General features: G+C 65.7%; 2 protein-coding genes across 2 annotated transcripts; one reads left to right on the top strand and one right to left on the bottom strand.

The window, feature by feature from the left end:
- The first annotated feature begins 1,528 nt into the window (after positions 1-1,528).
- Positions 1,529-12,811, top strand: MAFK (MAF bZIP transcription factor K). The gene is made up of 3 exons (XM_072943464.1): positions 1,529-1,733; positions 9,363-9,442; positions 10,203-12,811. The coding sequence occupies exons 2-3, from the start codon at positions 9,407-9,409 to the stop codon at positions 10,635-10,637; spliced, it is 471 nt and encodes a 156-aa protein (XP_072799565.1). The 5' UTR covers positions 1,529-1,733; positions 9,363-9,406; the 3' UTR covers positions 10,638-12,811.
- Positions 12,812-15,475: 2,664 nt separating this feature from the next.
- On the bottom strand, positions 15,476-23,374 carry TMEM184A (transmembrane protein 184A). The gene is made up of 9 exons (XM_072943459.1): positions 22,990-23,374; positions 22,526-22,735; positions 19,718-19,883; positions 19,137-19,227; positions 18,961-19,036; positions 18,735-18,826; positions 17,776-17,945; positions 17,101-17,298; positions 15,476-16,353 (listed from the first exon to the last, which is right to left on the bottom strand). The coding sequence occupies exons 1-9, from the start codon at positions 23,068-23,070 to the stop codon at positions 16,091-16,093; spliced, it is 1,347 nt and encodes a 448-aa protein (XP_072799560.1). The 5' UTR covers positions 23,071-23,374; the 3' UTR covers positions 15,476-16,090.
- Positions 23,375-23,665: the final 291 nt, after the last annotated feature.

Below are 23,665 nucleotides of genomic sequence, written 5' to 3'. Positions count from 1 at the left end.
GGAGTTAATGAGAGCATTTAGACAACGCTCTTAAAGGTTACTGGAGGTTAATCTGAAGAGCCTGCAGTCAAGCTGGGGACACGAGGACACTGAGGAGAAAGGAAGCTGTCCTGACCACTGTGCTGTCCTGCCGAGAGGGCCGCAGACTGGCAGCGGGACCTCTGCATCTGAGGACAGAGGGCGTTGGCTTAGAGAAAGGGGAAGCACCTTTCAAACCCCGGCCAGGAGTCCACTCTGAAAACATCCTGGAGAGAAGGGCCGCCGCCGCCGCTGCTCATTGTTTACTGGCAGCTGTTCCCGCTGCAGCGTCAGCAGGCAGCCCCGTCCCTGGTTGTCCCACAGGGCGAGGGCTCTCAAGAAGAGCAGGGTCGCTCAGGAGGAAGCCCACGTCCATTGGAGCCAGAAGCTACGGGGAGCCACGTTGGGGTGCCAGCTACAAACAGAAGCCCGGCAAACTCCTCCGTACCTTCTCTCATTTGGTTCCCAGGATACACCCCCCAGGGCGCCCGAGACCTGTGAACACCCCTGGGCAGGTGCAGCTGTGCCCATGGGAGGCCTGCGTCTCTCCCAGACCCTCCACGAATTTCCCCTGCTGTATATTCAGACGTGCAGCCTCCTTGAGGCAGAGCATCATGTCTGAGAGGCATCCAGGCACCATCAAGGGGCTTGGCCTCCCATCCAAGTGCCGGGGAGCGCGGAGTGGGCCGGGCCGTGTGCCTGGACAGGTCACCTCTCCAGCTCTGTTCTCCATCTGTGCCCGGAGGAGGCTCTGCTCTCCTGGGCCAGCCCTGACCAGCGTCCTGGGCCTGCCTCTGCTTGATCTGTTTCCCAAAGGCAGCCATCCGCTGGGCCTTAGGTCCATTCCCCAGCAGGGCTGGGATTGGGGGCGGGTCTTGGAGCCCCTCAACACTCATGCTGTGGGTTGAAGCCATTTGTCACTGTTTTAGATTGTTGCCTTTCTAATAGAAGAGAAATGGTTCTCTTTACCCATTTCTTGGCCAAAAAGACCCGGGAAATCAAGAGACAGATAGGGGTGTCTGTCAGGAGGGGACGCCAGGCGCCCTTTCCTCATTTGTGGGGCGAGCCTACCCAGCAGACAGGGAAGTGTATGTGCCCCTGGACACATCGCCTCTCGTGATACAACCACGCGGCCCTCCCCAGACGGGGGCTCTGGCTGGGACGGCGGGGTCTCCGAGGGCTCTGGTGAGTCTGAGAATACGAATACGGGGTCCAGGCAGGAGCCCGGAGAGGGCCGGCTCGAGGGGGAAGTGGGGGTGCTCCGGCTCGGTTCGACGTATGGGGACGACTGCCGCCACGTGCGGGGAGCAGCGCACGCGGGGCCCAACACCACGCGGCGCCCATCACACTTGAGGTCCAGGGTGCAGCCTGCTAGCCCCGCACAGGTGGGCGCGGGGGCGGAGCCTCGGGGCGGGGGCGGGGCCGGTGGTGGGCGGGGCGGCGCGCGGCGGCGGGTGGGCGGGGCGGCGCGCGCGGTGGGCGGGGCGGCGTGACGCGCGCCGACGCCGATCCCGGAAGCGGTGTCAGATGCTGGGGAGCCGGGCGGGCGCGCTGGCGGCGGGCGGCGGGGGGGACTTGTTGTTCTTCGCGAAGTCGGAGCCCGAGCGCGCGGCGGAGGCGGCGGCCGAAGGGGAGCGCGAGAGTGAGTGCGAGCGCGAGGAGAGCGCGTGCCCGTGAGGAGCCGCCGCGCGCCCGCGCCCCCCGCGCGACGCCAGGTGAGGAGCGGCCCGGCGGGGCGGGGCCGGGGGCCGGGGGGCCGGGGGCCCGGGCAGGGGCCGCCCGCCGCTGAGTCACGCCTCGGACCCGCGGCGAAGTTGGGCCGGCCCGCGGGACTCCGGCCCGGCCCGCGCACCTGCCGTCAGGTGTCCCTCCCCGAGCGCGCCGCGCGGGCTGAGGGCCATCTTTCTGGAGCGGGGGAGCGCAGCCGCGACCCCCGCCCGGCGTCGGGAGGGCCGAGGGTCGGGTCGGGTGGGGAGCGCGGGCGTTCGGGCGGGCCCGGCGCCCCTGCCCGGCCCGCCCCACCTGTCCTGCCTTTAGGCTCCGGAGATGCGCTCCGGGGGGAAGCCGGGGCGAAGCGGAGGGCCACGTGCAGGGGAGCGCGTGGTGGCGCAGGCCCACTCGGCCTCGCTCACCTGGGCGCTGCCCGGCTGGGCCGCGCGGTCCCACCCCGGCAGCCCTCAGGCCGGGCCCCGCGCCGCCCGCGCCCGGGTCCCAGGCGCTCCGAGGGTGCGGGGGGCGAGGAGGAGGGGCCGCGCCGGCCCGCTCACTTTCTGAGCAGCTGACTTGCCAGGGTTCCCCGGAGGGAGGCCTCGGTGTGGAAGCTTGGGGTGGGGAGGGGACGGCGACCGCGTCACTTCCCGAACCCAGGGCCCGCGTCTCATCTTTCTGGTGTGTGAGTGTGGGGGTCTCCGTCCTTTCCAGCCCCACTTGCGGGTTCTGCTGGGCTTCTGCCGAGTTGAGGAAACAGACGGTTTGTCAGTCTGCCTGCTTCCACACACCTTCTCGGGAACCCGGGAGGGCATGGGACGTGTTGGGCTCTGGCCAGGGTCTGCCTTAGAAAAGCAGATCGCCTTGCCCTCCGCCTCCGTGTCCGTGTCCGTCTCCGTAGTAGTGTTCTCACTCAGCACGTGTGGTGGAGGCCTTCGCAGAGCAGCACTTGCCCCGTTCTGCCTGCGGGCCTGGAGCAGCTCGGTGTTGGGTAGCTGGAAGTTCCCTGCTCTGTCTGGTGTTAATGATTACGCTCTGTTTACCTCCCACACAGCCCTTGTAGCCAAGGCAGAAACAGGATCTTCCATCACCAATTCATTCAGCACTTGATCAGCACTCAGCCCCTCTTGCCACGCCCCTGGCCGGGGGGGGGGGGGGAGCTCAGCCCTTGGGTGCCCACAGCAGCATGTCGTGGCCTATCAGTGGGCGCCCTCAGCCTGGCTCGGCGGCCTGTCTGCCCCCCCCACCACCTTGGTCGGCAACGATGAGATCTGGCTGTCATAGCAGTTGCTGCACAGGTATCTTGGTGAAGGACAGCTGTGTTCTGGCTCTGGAGCCCAGTCTCCAAGTCTCGTGTTTTCGGGGGGATGGCGCTTTTTAAAAAGCATTGGTCTAAGCAGGTGGGAGGGTCTGGGCCGCAGAAAGTGGGCTGTGCAGTGGGTGGGGCGCACCTGCCACCTGTTGCACTGTGGATAGTTGACACCGTTCTGAGAACTTCCCTCCCTGGGGGCAGCAGGGATGTTTTAGTTAAGCTCTGTAGAGGGTGTCTGCTTTTATAACTTAAAGCTGGACCTCTGGTTACTCCAAAATAAATCATTTATTAACTCAGAAACACAAAGCGAGGCTCTTCCCTGGAGTGCTGGGGCAGAGCTGGACTTGAAGGGACAGGTTCCAAGTCCAGCGTCACTCCCTTTCAAGGTGGTTGCTAAAAATGGGAGCTGAATCGAGGCTACTTGGGGAAGTCAGCTCCGGGCTCGCGGCGTTCCAGCCCTTTCTCCAGCGCCCAGGCAGAGGCTGCCCCGAGTGCAGTCCTTTTCCGGCCCTTCTTTGTCCGCGCGCGACGTGCTTTCACTGTCGGGCTCTGCCGCAGCCGGAGAGTTTGTTTACAGCCCGGGCAGCCTGGAGTTCCTGCCCGTGTCCGGGCTGTTCCCGAGTCTAAAGGTTTCTGGAGTGGACTTTCTGGATTTAGGGTCCAGTCCACACGGGAAATAGAGCCCCGGCCAGCGGGGAGCGTCCTCTGGTAGCTGCGCCTCGGAGCAGTAAACAGTGACTCACCCTCCCCTCTGCTCCCCGCCCCCCTGTGCTCTGCTAATGGGAGCTGCATTGCTCCGGTGTTTACTTTTGCTTTTTATAAGTCGCGGACTCGTCATGTTTCCTCTTTCTTACCGTTTCAGGAAATTGAAAGTGTCATCTTAAAATCCTAGGATTTTAGAGCAGGTAGAAATGAACCTCACAGTCTGGGCTCACGTGCACACACACCCCATTTTACAGGAGGAAACTGAGCCCTGAGCTCCTCACCTGCCTGTGGGGTGGGGTCCCAGATCCGGCGCTGGCCCAGCGCCCCACCGGCTTTTCTGTGCTGTCTTGGGGCCTTAGGCTGGGGGGCCGAGAGGAGTTGGGAGACCCCTGCAGGCACAGTGCTAATACATCTGCGTATGCAGTCAGGAGTTGGGGGGAGCAGGTGTAGGTAAGAAAGGCCCCTGCTCCCCATCGAGTGAGGGAGACAGGAAGGCCAGGGCCAGGTCTTGGGCTCTGCCCTTGTGTGCTCAGGAGGGCGCCCCCGGCCCGCCACAGGGCGGGCATATGGGGGGCTTTCCGGTGAAGCAGGGGTTGGGGGAGAGGAGAGCAGGGGATAGCTGGAGAAGAGTGAGGGTGCCTGACCCAGGTGGGGGGACTTGCAGAAGCTAGGAGTAGAGGCCTGGCCTGGCAACAGGTGGCCAGGAGAGTGGGGGGCTCCCTCTGCTTGCTTGGCGGAGGGGGCTGCATTTGAGGAACAGAGATGCGGGGGTCCTGGCCGAGGTGGTGCTGTAGGTCTGGGGCACCTGCAGGGGACTCAGGCTGAGGTGGCTCATGGGCGCGGAGGGAGAGGCCAGGCGGGAGGGCCGTCAGCCAAGCTAGGGGCACGGGAGGCGGGCAGGTGTGGGGAGGGCGCATCTCTGGGGCCCCTGCAGACTCAGGTTTTCCTGACTGGACAGGGAGGTGGGGCTGGTTGGAGCCCCGGAGTGCACAGAACCCTGAGGAGGACCCCCAGGGGCGGAGCGAGAGGAGCAGAGGGCCAGCCCGAAGCTGGGTGGTAGGACCCAAGGGTGGTCAGGGTGTGGCGGGGGTGGGGTGGCGTTCAGCCTGCTGTCAGCTTGGCAGCTGCCTGAGTCACCTCTGGACGTAGCCAGGATGACACAGCTTCCTCAGACTGCAAGTGCAAGGTGACCAGACGTCCTCCCAGCCGGGCAGACAGTCATGTCTTGCCGAAGGGCGGCCAGCCAGGGCCGGCCTGCAGGCTGGGTGAGGGCTGAGCTGGCGGGGTGTCCCCCAGTATAGGGGAGCTGGGGTGGGCTGTCAGCGCCTGGTCGGGAGGTGGGCAGAGCAGTGGGAGCACTCCTGGTTCTGGGACCTGTCTTCAGCTTGTCGACGTGTGCTTGTTTGTCAGACAGGCGCCTGCTGTGCGGCCAGCCAGAGGGGCGCTTGCCTTTGGGTCCCTGGCCCCTGGGTCCCTGGCGAGAGGCCCTAGAGCAGAGGCAGCTGCATCGTGGTGGCTCTGGCTTTGGGGTTTGCTGCTCTGCTGCAACAGTGGGAACCTGCACCTCCAGGCTGGACCCCTGCCCTTCGTCCTCCCCCAACCCCCAGATCTGATGTTCTCGAGGCCTGGGAATGGGAGGGACGCTCTGTCCACCTTCACTGGGCTGAGAGGGGCCGGCGGGGAGCAGCAGCTGCCCCACCCTACACCTGTTCCGCCAGGCGTCGGAGGCAGCATCTCCCGCTCAGGCTCAGGGCTAGGCTAGCAGGCAAGAGCCTGAAGCTTGAAAGCCTCCTTTGCTCCTGGGTAACTTAAACCTGGCACTGTTTGGGTTGGATCATTACTCCGTCAGCCACCTGGTTCCTTGATGGAGAAAACGTCCCACGGGCCCTGAACCCTGGCCCAGCCCAGCGAGGGCCAGAGCATGCCGGGCCGGCCAGGGCAGTGAGCTGGCCCCGAGCTGGGTCACAGCGGCCGCTGAGCACCAGGTGCTTGTGAGGGTGGGAAGGTGAAAAGTGAGCGGAGGGGTCCGCGGTCCCGGCTCCCCTGCCTGCTGGAGGGCACCTGCCCTGGCCCTTACGGGTGCGGCAGCGGATGGGGGATGCCCTGGCTCCCAAACTCACACCAAACTCTGCGGTTGCGGGAGCTGCCTCTGTCTGGGCTGCCACGGTGTCCTTTTCTTAGAGAGGAAGTGATCTTCCGTGTTCACCTTGCTCAGCTGTACGTCAGAATGAAGTTCCTGGTTTGGGGTTGGAAACCAACGTCTCCAGTTGGGAAGACAGTCGTTCCAGATTGGAGGTGCTGGTGTCCAGCTCTCCGAGCAGCGGCTCCTTCCGGGCAGGGAGCGGGGCGAGCGAGAGGGCAGCCCTGCCGCCCGGGCTCGCAGGCCACTGGGCCCCTTGGGTCACTTCACCCAGACAAACCTGTGGGCGCAGGCCCCCTGCACGTGGTGCTTCCAGGCTCTGATGGTCGACGGCCGGGACAGGATGCCCAGGTGTCCTCGCGTGAGGCTGCTGGGAAGGGGTGTGGGGCTACCGGTCACTGGTGCAGCAGAGCCGGATCGAGGAGGGTGCACCCAGGTGGGAGGGGAAGCTGGCTGCCCGGGGTGCCCCAGCCTGGCCTGACCCTGACGGTGCCAGGCTGGCCTCTGACCCCAGCTGGGTTTCGGCCGAGCCTTAGAGAGCTGTCCTCCCAACGTGAGCGCTGCTGGCCTGGGATTGCCTCACGCCCTGTGGTTTACAGACTCTTCGGGGCAGTCGTTTCAAAATCGGTTGTTCCGCAGACTCTCCTTCATACCTAGAAACTCTTCACTGAACATCTTTCCGAAATCAAATCGTCGTTTTTCTGAAGTTTGGGGTGACTTGAGGTCAAGCCTACATGCGTTCCGGGTATTTCAGGTGGAAGTAAGTAGCGGGGCCGCCCCTTCTGCGTCCTGAGCTCACAGCAGCCGGGCTCTCTGCCCCGGCCCGCGGGCGACTTTCCAGTAGAGCAGGCCCCTGAGCGGGGCGGCTGCTGAGGTCTGATCGCCTGCGGCAGGGCGTCTGTAGATGAGCAGGGCCTGGGGACAGTGTCTGCTTCTGCCTGGGACCTCCCCACCTTCCCTCGGGCTCTCTGGTTCAGTGGAAGGAGTGCCAGGGTCCCAAGCCCTGGAGGTTGAGAGTGGAGCCCCCACCCGGGCCGGAGTCTCGCCTGGGGCCACCTTCTCTGCCCAGCCGAGGCCCTCTGGGGGCTGACAGCAGTGGCGCCCTTGTTCCCATTCCCTGTTTCTCAGGAGAGAAGAGAAGCCCCACGCAGAGGGGGTCTGCCTGATCTCGAGACGCTGCTGCCGCTCAGCCCGGCTCTGCGGTTACGGCACTCTCGCCTTCAGTGCTGGAACCGTCCACTGAGACAGAAGGTCTGAGATCTCAGGGGACGCTCCCTGAGGTCAGGCCCAGATGGACCTGGTTGGGCTGCTCTTTCCCGTCTCCCCCAGACTCCTGGCCCGTGGTCCTGGGCCCCAGGAGCCCAGGTGGGGGACATGGCCAGAGGGTCTGCCCAGGCGACTTTGACCTGGTGGGTGAGGACCCCTGATCCTCCTGGGGCCTGCGCTGAGGGCAGGGGCCCGGGCCTGTGGAGGGCTGAGGCCCAGTCCTGTGTGCAGCCTGGCGCCTGGGCGCCCCACCACGCCACGCCAGGGCGGGCTCGTCCCCAGGGGAGGCGTCCCTGCCCTTAATGTGCCCCGGGCCCTGGCAGGCCAGTGCATCCATCAGTGAGGGTCTGCTGGAGTCAGTGGAGGCCCCTCCTTTGCCCTCTGGTTCCCATCGGGTGGGGGCTGGTCCACTGGGTGGGCGGGGCCTTGGTCTGTGGGAATGTGAGCCCAGCTCTGTAAACAGCTGGTGACTCACCGCGCAGCTATGCCCTGGCTGCTGGGAGTGATAGCAGCCCCTCCTCGCTCGACGTGGAGAAGTTTCTCATGGCCCTCCCTCCCGGTGGCTTCTCCAGCCCAGCTTTGACCTCCACGTCGGGGTTGGGCCAGGCCTGGAGGGCACTCGTTTGGGCTCCCCCGATGCTAGGGGTCAAGCCATGGTGAGGAAGCATCTCTTACCTCCCTGCAGGGTGGCCCCTGGCTGCTGCGCGCTTGTTCCAGGCATATGTGTGACCACGCAAGGGGTGGGGGGGCCTGGGTCTCCTGGAGGCTGTCCAGCCCCACTGCCGCCCTGTGCTCCCACACCAGCGCCCGGGAGGGAGAGCGGCTGTGTTGCCAAGAGGGCTGGGGGTCCACAGGCCTGGGTACTGGTACCCTCGGAATCTGCAGCCTTCGGTGGAGAAGGGTGGGTGGGCTGTGGGTGAGGGTCCTGGGGCTGCAGGTGAAGACTGCTCCCACCCAGGTCTCCAACACCCCTGAGTTGGAGGCTTTGCCAGGGCTCCGTCTCTGGCCTGAGACCCTTCCTTGGATGTTTCTCTGCTCAGTTCACCCCGTCTGGCATTTGGAACGTGGTGAGCAGGCCTCGCTCTGTACGCCAGCCACACAATGCACCCGGGAGTCTGAGGCCCGTTCTCCTCTGTCCCTTCCCTGGCTGCGGGCACAGGGGCCTGCTCACTGCCCCACAGCCTGCTGTCTGCCCAGCCTGCCCGAAGCCATTGTTGCTGTGGGCTTCTCTGTTTCCATGACGACCATCAGGGGTTGGCTACTTCCCAAGGTCGCCATGGCAACTATCAGAGGGGAATCATGCTTGGGATGCTTTGGCTGGCTTTTTCGTGAATGATTAGAATGTGTGACACAATGCAGACGCGAAAATGAGAAGGGCGGGCGGCGGGGGCTGGCGGGTGGCGGGGACAGCTCCCGCCAGACGGTCGGTGAGCTCCAGAGGCTGCGGCTCCCACCTCCCGTGTCCTGGGCGGGCTGGCTGGCTGGCGCAGGGATCCCCCGCCCACCCTCTGGGCCTCAGGTCATGGCTGTGGGGCAGCCGAGGTGGAGGCAGTGATGTCACAGCTGCAGTGCCCTTGGCCGAGGTAGGTCTGCTGGGGAGGGTGGGGCCTGGCTCCCCCGCCTGTCATCGAGGTGAGCTCAGCAAGGCAGGGGCTCCCCAACGGGCACTTTCCTGTCTGGGAGCCAGGTGGGCCCAGAGTGATGGGGTCTGGCCAGGGCAGGTGCTGTCCCTGGGGCCAGTGGCACCGGGGGCTAGGTGTGGCCACTCTCGGGAGGGGGCTGTGCCCTGGAACGTGGCATCCTGTCCCTCACAGGTGCACACGTCTGAGCTCAGGGTGAGAGTCAGAACAGGAAGCAACAGCTGCTCATGCCCAGTGGCAGCCCAGGGCGCTGGTCCTTGGGGCCTGGCCTGGCGGGCGGAGGACAGCTGTGTGGCTGCTGGGCACCAGACCAGGGTGACCAGGCCGCTCCGCCGGCCGATACTGGAGTCCAGGGTGTGGCCGGGCATCCCCTGGGCCCCCTTGGCAGAGATTCAGGCCCATCCAGGTGCCCTAGCTTTCGGGGTGCTGGCTACACAACGTGGCATGGGGAGGTGAGCCTCCTCGGAGCAGCTCTGCGGGGGAACGTCCCTGCCTTGGGTCACTTGTGACAGCAGCTTGCCCTGTACCCAGCCAGGACCTAACCAGGCTCGTTTTTGTGCTTTGTAATTTCTAGTCACCATTTCCAAGCCGTTCTGTCCAGGTGACTGTGCCCAGGTTATGACGACTAATCCCAAAGCGAACAAGGCGTTGAAGGTAAGCGGGGTGGGGCGGGCAGACCACCCGGGAGGGACCCCTTCCGGCCCAGGCGCCCTTGCCCCAGAGCCGCCCTCAGAGTGTGAGGAAGGAAGCTTGTCACCAGGAGTGGGGAGGGGGCTGCTGGCTAGAGGAGGTGTCTCTAGGAGAAGTGGTGACAGAGCCAGGGGCTGTGGCCTCTGGAGACGCTCTGACGTCCAGAGGGTGGGGTGGGGGGACGCGTGCCGGCCAGGCTGTGCTCCCAGGTGTGGGCAGTGTGGCCTCTGGTCCCGCAGAGCCCTGGTGGGATGCACGTGGGCAGGGCGCTCCAGTTCCCGGGGCCTGGCTCTGTCAGTCCGCAGCACAGGCTGCCTCCCTGGGCCCTTAGCTCCTGGGGCTGGCATGTGTCCTTGGACTGGCCATGTCACAGAGCAGAGCTGGGGCTGGCTGCAGTTGGGGCTCTCTCAGTGCATTTGTGGGCTCTGCACCTCTAAGCGCCTTCCAAGGCCCCTGGCTGGACCCTGACAGGTCTGAGGGGCATGGGGGCATGGGCTGCCATCAGCCCCATGTCACGCACCGGGCTCTGGAGAGTTGCAGAGGGCAGCTTGGGCAACCAGGTCATGGCCAGGTGTAGCCAGTGGCCCCTTGGGGAACGCCGTGCTGCACCATGCGTGGTGGCGGTGGATCCCACAGCGACCGCCCGTCCCCTGGTGGCGGAGGGCAGGCCAGCCTGGACTGCAGGGGGCAGCCAGGCTCCTGACCCAGCGCTGTGGCCCCGCAGGTCAAGAAGGAGGCGGGCGAGAACGCCCCGGTGCTCAGCGACGATGAGCTGGTGTCCATGTCGGTGCGGGAGCTGAACCAGCACCTGCGGGGCCTCACCAAGGAAGAGGTGGTGCGCCTGAAGCAGCGCCGGCGCACACTCAAGAACCGCGGCTACGCCGCCAGCTGCCGCATCAAGCGCGTGACACAGAAGGAGGAGCTGGAGCGGCAGCGCGTGGAGCTGCAGCAGGAGGTGGAGAAGCTGGCACGTGAGAACAGCAGCATGAGGCTGGAGCTGGACGCCCTGCGCTCCAAGTACGAGGCCCTGCAGACCTTCGCCCGCACAGTGGCCCGTGGCCCCGTCACACCCACCAAGGTGGCTACCACCAGCGTCATCACCATCGTCAAGTCCGCTGAGCTCTCCTCCACCTCCGCGCCCTTCTCTGCCGCCTCCTAGTGTCCGGGCGGGGGGCTGTGGGGAGCACAGCCGTGACGCCCACGTCGGGACGAGGACCTTGTAGGGCGCCGGCTGTGGCCGGATGGAGGGTGGGTTCCCGAGAACCCGTGTGCTGTGCGCCTTCCGCCCACACCTGCGCACCCCCCGCCTTCCTCTGGGCCCTCAGCTCTCTCCCGACTGTCCTCAGGGCTCTGTCTTGTGCTGGGGGTGTCGGGATGTGTGGAGGGAGGGTCCTCCAAAGGTTCCTAGCCCAGACGGCAGGGTCTCTGTCCTCCGCTCCTCCCAAGAGCAGCCTGTCAACACATCGGTGCGTCAGTCCACCCTGCACGGCCCCCTAGGCAGGGCAGGACCCCCTCACTGTCCTGACCGCACTCCGGTGTCCCGGAAGGAACCGTGCTGCCCAGATGCACCGTGACCCTGCTGCAGCCTCAGCCAGGGACCCATGCTTAGTGAGCGGGTGGAGGAGGGGCTGTGCACGGGCGAGCACGTGCGTGCCTGTACACTCGTGTTCATGTGAGCGTGCGTGTGCGTGCGCCCGCTGCCCGCCAGCACACCAGCAGTAACGGGGGTCTCGGGGAGCAGCTGGTTACAGGCGGTCGGTTGGGCCGTAGGTACGTGTGCAGTCAGAGTTGCACGAGCCTTGGGTTTCCCTCCATCAGGAGACCTGGGGAGGCTGAGCCCCGGGAGGGAGAGGCGGGAGGGGGGCATGTTCTGTGTGGGTGCGAAGTCGGCGGCGGCCTCAGGCTGGGAGCCGGGCAGTGCCCGCTGCCCGTGGTTCCCGCTGCTGGAGGAGACGGGAGAGCTGGGGAGGCGTGGAGTCAGGACAAGGAAGGTTGATGGTGATGCAGGCAGTGGGCAGTGGGCTGGGAAGGCGGCAGGGACCAGCCTCCGGGAGCACTTGGATGGTCTGTGGGCAGAGGACGCGGGCACTCTGCAACCCTGGTGCTTAATCATCGCCTGGAGCCTTCACCTGCTCTTTCTGGCGCTCAGAGCCACTGAGGACCTCGGAGGCCCTGCGGGGGGGCCCCCTTCCGAGAGCTGCCCTGGGGCCTCCGTGTGGCCAGGCATAGGCCCCCTTCCCGCCCCTCCTGGGAAGGTGCTTGGTGCCAGCGGGGGTCCTGGCTCCCGGGTGGGCTGTGAGCCCCGATCTCCACCACAGGCTCACAGCCTTGGGCTCCAGCTCCCGGTTTCCTCTCGACATGCCCCCCACCGTCCAGGAAGACCCCCAGCCGGCTGCAGAGTCCCTGGGCAGGGTGTCATCCGCCCGGTGTGCCGGAGGAGTGGGGAAGACACAGGGCCCCAAGGGCCGCAGAAAGCGTCTGCGGCCTTGCTGGCCACCCTCTGTGCCCTGAGGGCAGGCACGGGGTCTGGGCGCCAGTCCTTCCGAGCCAAGGGTGAAAGTGTAAAAAAGCTGTTGATGCCAGAGCCATGGTAGGTAATCCACATTGGATATCAGTAAGGACCATGGGAATATTTAAAAGAGAGAAAAGTATATATATATATAAAATTATATACACATTTTGTCGTACAGATTTCGTACCTTCTCTTGCTGTTTGATACTGTCGGTCTCAAGCAGAGCAGAGCTGCCGTGGGGTGTGGCCGGGGCAGGGCCGTCGCCCTGCGCCGGCTTCTCGCCCAAGTTGGCCGCTCCCGCCCACCGCTTCCCTCGGGCCTCCCCCCCCCTCCCCCGCCTAGGGGCCTGCCAGGCGCCCCCAAGTTCTCTCAGCGCCCCATCCCACGGCCCCGCTGCCCCTTCCCTGGACTGGGCCAGGCCAGGGAGACCAGCGCAGTCCCTCCTCCTCCTCCTCCTTCTCCTCCTCCCAGAGCGTTGAAATGTCATTGTCACAGTTTTAATATATGGATTTCTTATTTAAGAAAACAGGCTGATTTCCCGTCCCCCGCCCTTCAGGCCCGCTGGCGCTTCCTGGCGGCAGGGCCCCGCGTGCAAGCTGAGCACCGGTTTTCCGCGCCTCTGGCCACCTCAGCAGTTTCATTTCAATATTTATTTTTGTGCTGCTTTTATCATGATATAAATTATTGAGAAGAGACCCTACGTCGTGGCCCCTGTTTGTGCGACGCGTGGCCCGCGCCTGCCCCCCCTGCCACACCTAATTTATTGCATCTCTGCTGTGACGCTTTTGTGCCTTTGCAATAAAGAGTTTTCTGGTTTCAGATCCATCTTGCTGCGTGGTTGGTGCTTCAGGCCAAGACCTCCCCACCACCCAGGGGGCCATTGGGTGTGCTGGGCCCCATGTGCCCCCCATGTCCCAGACCCCTCAGCGTAGCCTCCCCTGGGGCCCAGTGGCAGCATCTGGTGCTGCTTGGGAGCGGGTCACGGGGTTGGACAGGTGCTGGGATGTCTGGAGCCTGCGTGTCAGGACGGCCCCGGCTGGGTGGGGGGCGGACAGGTGGAGGTAGGCCCACTCCCTTCCTGGATGGGGGGTGGGGTTCCCAAGGCCCCCACCTGCCCTGGTCAGAGCCCCCGTCAGCAGACACAGCCCCCTGTCCCTGGGCGGCTTTGCTGGCTGGGCTCTAGGGGGAGCTTGCAGAGGTTGGGAGAGACAGGCCCTGCCTGGGGCAGGGGGCAGAGCAACTGAGCAGACTGCCCCTGAAAGCCAGGCCCTGCCCAGCCTGGTCCTGCCGGGGTCAGCGGGGGGGGGGGGGGGGCGTGTCCTCAGGGTGCTGCCCGCTCCCTACCGCGCTGACCCTCTAGGACAGACAGGTCGGCTGGTGCTTGGCCCTGGCCTCTGAAGGAGGGTCAGGTGAGTTCCTGACCACTGGCAGCCTGCGCCCCACCTCTGCCTGAGCCCACCGGAGCGGCCCCTCGTAGCCGGGGAGGTGCCGCTGTGCCGGCCCCCGTGCGGCCTTGGGCCGGCCCTTTCCCTCTCCAAGCCTCGATCTCCCCTCCAGGTGTGGGGACACATGCACTCAGCACGTTGGGCTCTGTAGCCCCGAGTTTCTCAGTGTCTTCCCCCAGCTAAGCCAGGCCCCGCAGCAGCCCTGGCGGCTCCCCAGCCCCAGCCTGGCACTCCTCAGGGGCCCCCAAGCAACAGCGCAGAGACCAGAGCCGGCCACAACAACTTGTGGGTCTGAGCTGGGAGGCACAGGCCCCGGCCTGGCGCTGGGCTCCCGGGACACGGTGAAGGGCCCCTGCCTGCTCCCTGGGCTGCTGCCCTTTGGTGTATATTTCTGGGGCCATTTCACAGATGAGGACACCGAGGCCAGGACAAGCCAGGTGACCTTCCTTGGCCACTCCTCACCCCACACAGTGCAGCCTGGAATCTGTGTGCCTGATTTTCATCAGAGATGGCGAGATGTCCCTCCATCCCCCCAACCTCGCCCTTGGCAGGGTCAGGCCCATGAGGCTGGCAGCCCCCTGACCTGCTCCAAGGCTCTGTCCCACCCGCGGGTGGCAGGAGCACCGGCCTTCTCTTACTGTGTTACATCAGAAAAGTCTGGCTGCAGGGAGAGAGGCCGGTGGGGCAGGGTTGGCTGGAGAGCTGGCCTCCCCTGCTGGTTCTGTGACCTCGAGCATGTAGCTCTGCCTCCCTGGGCCTCAGCCACCTCCCCCGGGCTGCCATGAGGATTGCATGTGCGATTCCTGGCCCAGCCCTTGGCACACAGTGGGTGCCCCTCAAAGTGCCAGGTGGCAGGACTGCCCCCGGCAGCCAGGAGCCCATGCTGTGTCTGCGTCTCCAGAGGGGGGCCCTGGTCCCCTTACCCTCTGGGAACACAGTTCTGGGCAACTCAGGCCCCAAATGGGGGGCCTCTCCAGACAAGGGCCTTCGGGGCAGCACCGCCCCCCTCACTCACAGTGCAGCCTGGCACCTTGCCTCTGTCCTGCAACATCCAGAAAACCCTCCTTGGTTGGCCCGTCCCCGGGGAGACCCACGGCCGCTCCCACATCAACTGAGTGAGACGTGGGGGGCCTGGCCATGGGAGCCTCGTGGGGACAGGCTGGGCGGACCTCTGCCAGCCACAGAGGGCACGATAAGGCAACCGGGGACTTTCCAGCGGGCAGCGGGGAGGAGGCTGGCCTATCTTATCAGGCAGCCGGCTGGGCCCTGGGAGAGGCTGCTGGCCTTGAGTCCGGTGTCCCCCGGCCCAAGGAGCAAGGGGGCGGGGGTGACCCGACTCTGGCCTGGATTGTCGGGCAGTTCCCACCCTGATGAGTCTCTCCGAGACCTTCGACACCTTTCTCTCTTTCCCTGGTGATGTGGGAGCTGGCGGCCTAGAGGCGCGGGAGGCTTGCGGCTTGGTGGTGCCCCAGGCCTTCCTGCCACAGTGCTGCCCGCCCCCCCACGCCTGCCTGCTGAGCCTCAGGCACCTGGGCCGCTGCCCACCACCCTGCACCTTCCCCTGGCTCCCACCCCACCCTACTGAGCACCCCAGACACACTGGACAGACCTGCAACGCGCAGCTGCCTCTTCACCCCTGGTGCCCCCTCCCCACGTGGTGGCCCCTGACATCCAGGGCCCGCCCTCACTCCCTGCTGCTGCTGTCCCCTCTCCTGCGTCCCAGACTCCCTCAGCTCTCTGGCACCGGGCGAGAGGTCTGGGGAGGCAGGCTCCAGGTACAAGCCCCACCTTGGCCTCGTTAACCCAGTGTGGGCGGGGCCGGCACGAGGCCCCTAACACTGAGGAAGCCGAGGGCCCGGCTCTGGTGGCCGTGCAGGGAGGCCTGTTCCGCCTCACGTCTCCCAGCTCGAGGTCTGCCTGCTCGGAGCTGCGGCCCCGGGGTGGGCGGGGACCCTGCCCCTACACCCAGGCTCAGCACCGTGGGCTCACCGCCTCCCTCATTCAGCGGAGCCGACCCTGCAGGAACACAGGCCACAGGAGTCACTAGAAAAACCTAGACTCTTTATGTATAAATAAGCGTGATTCACTGGACGCCAGGCACCCTCCAGGAGTGGCCCCAACGTCTCCCAGACCCACATCAGGCACAGCCCCTCAGTGGGGGCCGCTGACATGGGGGGCTGGCCTCGGCCCTCCCTCCGTGGGGCCACAGCGAGGTTCGTGGTCACCCCACCTCCGCAGCCCGCGTGGCACCCTCCTGCCTGCAAGGCCTGCAGCTCTAGGGCCTTCGGGGCTGGCCTGCCCTGCTCTCCCTGACCGTCCTCCCACAGCTGCCTGGCTGGGGATCTGTCCATCCAGGGAAGCCACGCTGGCTCCCTGCCCCATGGGGCCTGATGGTCAGCTGAGCCCCGCAGGTCCCAGGGCTTGTCAGACAGGCTCAGGTGCCCTCTTCCGGGGCCGTGGGCCCACCAGGCGATGGTGTGGCACCTGGGTGCCTGGCAGGGCCACCAAGCGACCTGCTGCACTGTCCGGAGGTAGGCTGGGACTGGGGCTCCGTGGGTCTGGCAGGAGGTGCCCAGGAGAGGCCTGACCTTTGGCAAGATGGTTCGTGGGTGAGGGGCCCTGTCCTTTCCGGGGTTGGTGACCCCGAGGCACCCCCTACAGCTCCTCCTCGGGGATCAGCATCCTCTTCTCCATGTTGCGGCTCTTCCTGCCCCCGCTGCCGGAACCACTGTCCACGCTGGGGTGGGTGCCGGGTGAGGGATCCCTGCCTTGGCTGGGCCCCCGGGCCTCGTGCGTAGCCTGCTGCGTGTACTGCTGGTAGGCGGGTGAGAAGTTGTGGATGGCGTCCTGCACGATGTCCTGCGGGCTCATGGTCTCCTTAAGGCCACTGGAGATGCTTTGCATGGGTGCCGTGGGGGCTGGGGGCAGGCAGCGTGTGGGCCAGGGCAGGGGTGTTCCTGGGGCCCCGCCGTCTCTCTGCCGCACACCCAGCCCCGGGGACCTGGCCTTGCTCCCCACCAACCTCAGGGCTGCCCAGGGCTGGGGCTCCTGCATCTCCAGGTCCTGGCCTCAGCCAGCAGAGGGTGAGTCCCAGGGCCCCCGTCTCAACCCAGCATCTCCACCCCAGCATCTCCACCCCAGCCCAGCCCCCCTGCCAGGGTTTGCAGAGGAGAAGATGCCCTGCCTAAATCCCATCTTCTCTCTGCCCTGGGGTGAACCCTTCACCAGCCACACCCGGCTCAGGCCAGCCCTCCCCAAACAGGCCATCCATGAGGGCCGCCAGCACGAGCCAGCATCTGGCCTCTCCCATCAGGGGCCCGGGCACTGGGGTGTGGTAGATGGGGTACCCCAGGCTCAGGTGGCACCAAGCCCCTATCACCGAGGGACCGTGGGGCCCAAACCCCAGTCTGGCCCATCTCACTTAGAGCTCAGACCACCTGCCCGCTGGCCCCTGCGGCCGGCCTGCCTGGTCTCTTTCCCTGGGCCACATGCAGGTGAGGCACCCGTCTGGAGCCGCGGTCCTCCTGTGGGGCTGTCTCCCTGCTGTCGAGTTGATGTCTCCAGGGACCGTGTGCAGGATGGAGGACAGAGGACGGCGGGGCTGGACCCGCCCCACCTCAGGCCCACACCCACACTGTCCCCGGGGCTGGCAGGGCCCAGCATACCTGGAAAGTTCTCTTTCTTCTCCGAGTACACCTGGCAGGTGAAGGCATAGCGCAGGGCGATGGAGGCAAAGAGCATCTCGATGCAGATGATGAAGTTCTGATAGCCAGCAGCCAGCGTGCCGGCCCCCACCCTGGCCCCATCGATGACCTGGACCTCAGGGATGACCCCGCACCTCTCCAGGATGGCCAGCAGCATCCCTGGGGGATGATGACAGCCACTCAGACACCTGCCCGGACGGGAGTCTGGACCAGAGCTGACCCCAGCCAAGAGTTCCCGCTGAAGCCAGCCTCATGGGCTTGGCGGGGATCTGCAGGGCCTGGGGTTCAGAGGGGAAGGGCGCCTTCAGGGCTGGGGCCCTGGCACAGCAGATACCAAGAACTCCCTAAGTGCCTGTCTGGACCTCTCCCTGGCCCCACCCCGTCACTGTCCTCTGAAAAGTGGGGGCTGGGGCAGGGCTCCATCGCCCCGCTGCGTGTTCTCTCCCCCGACGCCAGGCCAGACCTGCTGGCTGTGGAACCCGCCACTTCCCCTGCACCCAGCCTCCCGCGGAGCCGGCTGCTGTAGCCAGGGAACAGCAGGGCCCGAGGGCACCCAGGGAACCAGTGGTGGAGGTGGGGTGTGGGGTGTGGACCAGCTGTCTGGGCTCCAGCACCCCCCTCAGCAGCCCCACCCACCCTGCCAGAAAGAGAGGAAGATGACGGCCTTGATGGTGAGGAACTTGAGGACAGGCTCAAAGGGCCGCAGGAGCTCCTTGGTGGCGAAGTAGAAAAGGAACAGGGCGTAGAGGGCCAGGCTGACGGAAGCGTTGTAGATGAGTGTGACGTACAGGTAGCCGCTGTGGACGCTGGGGGCCAGAGCAGGCGCCTGGGGTCAGGGCGAGCCCCGGGCCCCCTTGTCCCCTCCCCGCCCATACCTGCTGGGCCATCGGCCTGTGCCCCCTTCCTGGGCACCAGCAGCTGTCACCCGAGGGGCACAGGGGCGGCTGAGGAGCTTGGGGGGCGCCGGCAGGGGGCCTCCAGGGATCCCGTGTTGAGTCAGTAAGGACACGAGGTTGTTTTCCCTGCAAAGCCTCCCCCGCCGCCCTCCTGTCTCCAGATTCAGCCCCTTTTCAGGCAGGAGCCTGGCTGCGCCCTCCTCCTGCCCACGGATCCATGTGGACCCAGTCATGTGTGGGTGCCCGCATGCGCCTGTGACTGTATGAGTGCGCATGTGTGTGCGCACACGTGCAGCCGTGAGCATGTGTGTGCACACGCACATGAGTGTGTTCCCGCTGAGAGCCCACGGGTACACACAGGTGCATGTATGTGAGCAGTGTGAGTGTGAGTGTGCACCTGTGAGCATGCGTGTGGGGGGTGTGGACCCAGCACAGGGCACGTCCCAGGGCAGAGCTCGGCTCCCTTGGCCACAGTGACCTTACATCCAACCCCAGCCCTGCGGGCCGTGCAGCCCTGGGCCCTCAGGGCACACGTGTGACAAGGGGACCACCCTTCTGGGTCTGTTTGCCACGGCCTAGCGTTTCCCGAAAAGATGGGGAAGGAAAGGAACTTGGCCCTGCTGAGTCCTGCCCACCTTCCACGAACCCCCAGGCCCGCCCGGCCACCCCCTCCCTGCCTGCACAGCAGCCTGGCCTTACTTGAAGTCCCCATCGTGGTATTTGCCAAACGCCTGCAGGACGATGGTGACCAAGGCCATGGCCGGCTTCACGACGCAGAACTGCAGCGTGGCCTGGGGTGGGAAGGGGCGTGAGGGGCGGGGGCGGAGCCGATGAGCCCGGGAACGGAGGCGGGGCCGCTGGGCGGGGCGGGGCCGCAGGGCGGGGAGGCTGCTCGCTCCGCGGGAGGCTGGGCGGCGGGCCTCACCTGCTTGCAGAAGCGCAGAAACCCGATGGAGTAGGACACGCCCCGAAGGCAGCAGGTGCCGTAGACGAAGCTGGGCCTGGGGTGTGGAAGTCCCTGAGCCTGTCCCCAAGGACACGCCCCCAGGCTGGCCCGGCTGCCCCGCCCTGGGCGTCGAGGGGCCGCTGGGGGCCGCTTACCGGATGGGCTTCCCCCGAAGCTCAGCCATGATGACGCTCTCACCCCCCAGGTATTGGAAACAGAGGCTCAGGAAGCTGTAAATGACAAAGGCTGCAGAGCAGAGGGGAGGGGGTGGCAGTGAGCCGGGGGTCCACGAGGGTGCCCGGCCTGCGTGACGCCCTCCCCCGCCCCCGACCACACAGACCTCCTTGGCGCCGATTTCCCGGAGGACAAGCTGGGTTTCAGGCCACACGCCGGGACCCTCTCCCACCAAGGGCTCCCAGCTGGGGTCTGGGAGCAGGTGCCATCCCCGGTGTGGGTGGGGCCTGCACCAGCCACGATGGTTCTGATCGCCCCCACCCCTTTGCTGGCCGGTTCTCCCCGCCGGGGCTCTGGGCAAGCCCAGCAGCAGCCCCCACACCCTCCTTGGGAGCCGGGGGTCTAGTATTCCATGCCTGCGAGCCCCTCCTTGGCAGGCAGCCCCTCCCCTCGGGGCATCACAGACCTAGACTCAGGCCAGGAGGATGGGGTGCCCTGGGGAGCCCCTCGCTCGGCCCAGCCTCGGGCCTCTCCGGGACCCACTCGGGACCTAGGCACTCACCTTCATAGCAGTCCCGCACAGAGTCGAAGTAGACATAGTGCTGGTGGCCCCCCAGCAGCAGGAGGCTGAGCCAGGAGTCGAAGGCGTAGATGGGGACGATGAAGAGCAGGCGGACGATGTAGCGTTGCTCGTTGGGGACCGTGTAGGAGCGCAGGTGCAGGTAGATCTGGGCGCGGAGCACGGCAGGCTTGGCGGGCGGACGGCAGCCCGCCCGTGAGCCTCCCTGCGCCCGGTCCAGCTGGTCCTCTGCCGTGGGAGCAGGCGCTCGCCCCCGCGCTCACTCGCTCACCGTCCCCTCGCCCGCCTCGTTCACCGTCCCCTCGTCCGCCTCGCTCACGGTCCTCTCGCTCACTCGTCCCCTCGTCCACCTCACTCACTGTCCCCTCGTCCACCTCATTCACTGTTCATTTGACGAGAATGTCCCAGCCATGACCCCGCCTGGGGGAAAGCAGTTTGTCACTCAGACGTGGGGGCAGTGAGAGGGCTGATACGGTCTGACCCCTTTGTCCCGTGGACGTGGATGGCTTCATTGACAAACAAAGATGGGATGTTCACCGCAGGGACACCCCGGAGACCAGCAGTGGGCCGGGTGGTGACTGCGACACAGGCTGCCCCACCGCCGTTGACCGTGGCGTCCCAGACGCCAACATGGGGAAGTGCTCTGATGGAATTCCTCACATCGGGATGACAAACCGGGTGGGACCCCCGGTGTGAAAAAGCAGGTCAAAATGGAGGCAAAGACATCCCTGAATCATCCCTGACTCATCCCTGACTCATCCCTGGAAACAGGAAAAGATGGCTGCCCATCACCTTCATCTGTCAACCTTCCTGGACCTTCCCTACTTCCTACGAGGACATGAACGAACAGTGACAGGGTCTTTGAGAGGAAGAGGCCCAGGGAGCCAGGCAAACAGGCGGCTGTGGTCCCAAGCACCTCTGGAAGGCTTCCTGGAGGGGGTGCCATGAGCAGAGGTGGAGAGAGGGCAGGCAAAGGGCAGGCTGTGTGCAGAGGCACAGCACAGGGAGTGGCGGAGCAGGCTGGGTCAGAAGCCTGCTCCTTATCAGCGCCTCCCTCCCCAGCTGGTGTGGCAGGAAGTGCACGGCCTGAGCAGTAACGGGGGCGACTTCTGCTCCTGGTGCTGCACTGCCTGGCTAGGTGGCCTTGGCAAGCCGCTGTCCTGTCTGGCCTCAGTTCCCTATCTTTAAGTGAGGGGCTGAGTCCCTCTCTGCTTGGGTTCTGAATGGGTGGAGAGTGTGGGACTCCTCAGGCCATGGAGATCCTGGCTGGGGGTGGGGTGGGGGGCAGGGTAGAAGCGAGGCAGGGCCTGGGACCTGCACCCACAGGGTCTCCGTCAGCCCCGTCCGAGCTGTGGGGCCCTAGGACCCCGGGATACAGACACATGCACACAGCTGGTCCCCATAATTACAGACGCTCAGGGCTGGACAGAAGGGAAGCCGAGGCCCAGACTGCGGCTGGGACTGGGACCGCCTGGAGGCAGGACTCCGGGTGTCTGTGCCCCTCGCTGCCTCTTGTCCTATAAATCACAGCCTCTGCCATACCTTAAGTCATTCTGCCACCAGGGAGCAAGGCATGGCCTCTGTGCAAATGCAGACACACCACCTGCCTGTCCAGTCTACCTGTCCGCATGCTCCAGGACAGCTTGGTAAGACTTAGGGCAAATATTGCCTCCTCTAGGAAGTCCTCCTTGATGATCCCAACAGGAAGGGACTGCCTCCACCCACTGCTCTAGCTGCACCTTACTCAGCCTGGGCCACCCTAATACACTTGTCTACACCTTATATTCTGGATATCTGAGGCCACACCTGGACTCAGGCCACATGGTGGGCAGCTCTCACTGAGAGGGGCATCCGCCCCCACCGCCCAGCCTTGGATGCCTCTAGCCACCCACTTCCCCACCAGCCAGGCTCCTGACCACCCCCGCCCCAGGCTCACTCCGCCAATCCACTCCCAACACCAGGGACTGCTGAGCTGTCCTGCAGGGCAGGCCTGCCCCCTGCTCCTCGACAACAGCCCCCCTGGCTCCCTAGCACTCTGGGCTGAACGCCAAACTCCTGCACAATGATCTAGGTCCCATTTATGGGTCCTGAGTGCCTCCAGTCCAGGTGGCCCTCCCTCCCAGCCTTGCTCATGCCTCTCCGGGTACTCCCTGGGTCAGCCTGCTGTCTGAGAGTCTCAGGACCCTATGCCCAGCCCTGCGTTCTGGCTGCCTGCTCTGGGGCTCCCTGCTCATCTGGGGGGCTACTTGTCTCCTCTGCTTCCCCTGGAGCCCTGTCCACTCCAGCCAAGCTCTGACCTTATTCCTGGCTCCTGGCTACTGGCTGCTGGCTCACTCCCTACAGAGCCAGGTCCCAGCCCTCACCAGCTTCCCAGAAATCTGCACCTCTTGAAGGGAGGGACCTTTCCCCTCCCAGTTACGTGAGCCTGGAAAGTCCCCTGCTTCTCCTAGCCTCAGTCTTCTTGTCTGTGAAACGGGACAATCTGCTGACCTCAGCGAACAGGCTGAGGGGCTGACAAAATGCCCCAGCCTGTGCCCGACCAGAGCTCTTCCCTCTGCCTGGCAGAGACTGCCCACCTTCAGTCCCGGCCCCCACTCCCCTGCCCCTGCGCCTGGCATGGTACAGCCTCTGCAAGCCCCTGGGCACTGTTCCTCCGGCCAACCTGGTCTCTGAGGTCTGCCCTGAGGCCATCACCTGCGGTCCCACCACCTGAGCTGGGCCAGCCGGGCTGGGCTGAGCTGTGGCTCCCAGAGAGCAGGGCCCCAGGGAGGTGCAGAGGGGAGGGCTTACCTGGTGGCAGGTGAGCAGCAAGGCGGTCCACACGAAGATGCCCGAGATGCCGCGGGCCAGCGGGGTGGTGAGGAAGAACTGGGAGGCAGCCTGGGAGCCGTTCCCCATGTGGTCCATCTGCTGCCCGGGGGGTATGGCTCGGGGGAGGCTGAGCTGCGGCCAGGTTGCCGACACCAGCGGGGTTCCCGGGGGCCCTGAGGCATTAGTCATCTGCAGAAGCAGGGAAGACAGAGACAGGGAGGACTGAGGGCAAAGGTACACCCAGGCGCTGGAAGCAGCCCCAGTGCCAGCAACGGGGAGGGGACTAGGGGGAGGGGGCTGAGCTGAGCCGGCCGTGCTGGGTTTCGGTCACCGTCCCTTCCGTGGGAGTCCCCCTCTGGCCCTCCAGCCCACTTTCCCTGACTCTGGGCAGCCCTCCAGGTGCAAGGACCCAACTGTGAGGCCCGGGCCCGGGGCTCAGTCACCTGGGCAAGGACACCGGCTGCCTGACTGTGACCTAGGCTGGTCCCTATCTCTGGCATCTTGGGCTGTCGGGGAGCCCTCATGTAGGGACCAAAGACATCTGAGAAAGTCGGGGAGCCCACGCTGCCCTGCCTGCTCGGGGTGGAGTCTGGGAAGCCGGCCAGGCTGGCAAGGTCCACAGCAGCGGGGGAGGTGGGGGAGGGCAGACCGGCACACACCGGACCTGCCTGACTGACTGTCGGGGCGCCCAGCTCGGCCGGGCCCTGGGCCACCCCAGCCTGCTCGCTCGCCCTGGGTGCCTGGTCTTCAGCTGCGTGCCAACCTGCTGGGGCACCGGGCACCTCCCTCCTCCCACACCCAAGGCCTCCACCACTCCCTCCAGACTTGGTCACAGGGCCCAGCGCCTACCTCTCAGGCAGGAAGCTCCTGGGTAGGCCCTGGTAGGCCCGGCCTCCAGAGAAGCCTAGCTGGTCATTGGCGTGGCCACGTGGGCCCCACTGTTGGCCCCAGTGGGGGGTGGGGCCAGGCTACTTTCTGTGCCAGGCCTGGGGAGGGATGGCCACCATCTCACCTCCCCGGTGGCCCACCTGAGTGCTTGGCCGCAGGGAGGGGCGGAGGCCGAGGGGGAGGAGCGGAGGGCTGCCCCTCCCCCGTCGACACTGGATCCCTCCCCAGGCT

Source organism: Vicugna pacos, chromosome 18 (assembly GCF_048564905.1).
Source record: "Vicugna pacos chromosome 18, VicPac4, whole genome shotgun sequence".
Taxonomy (NCBI): Eukaryota; Metazoa; Chordata; class Mammalia; order Artiodactyla; family Camelidae; genus Vicugna; species Vicugna pacos.
This window is presented reverse-complemented; position numbering and strand designations above follow the sequence as displayed.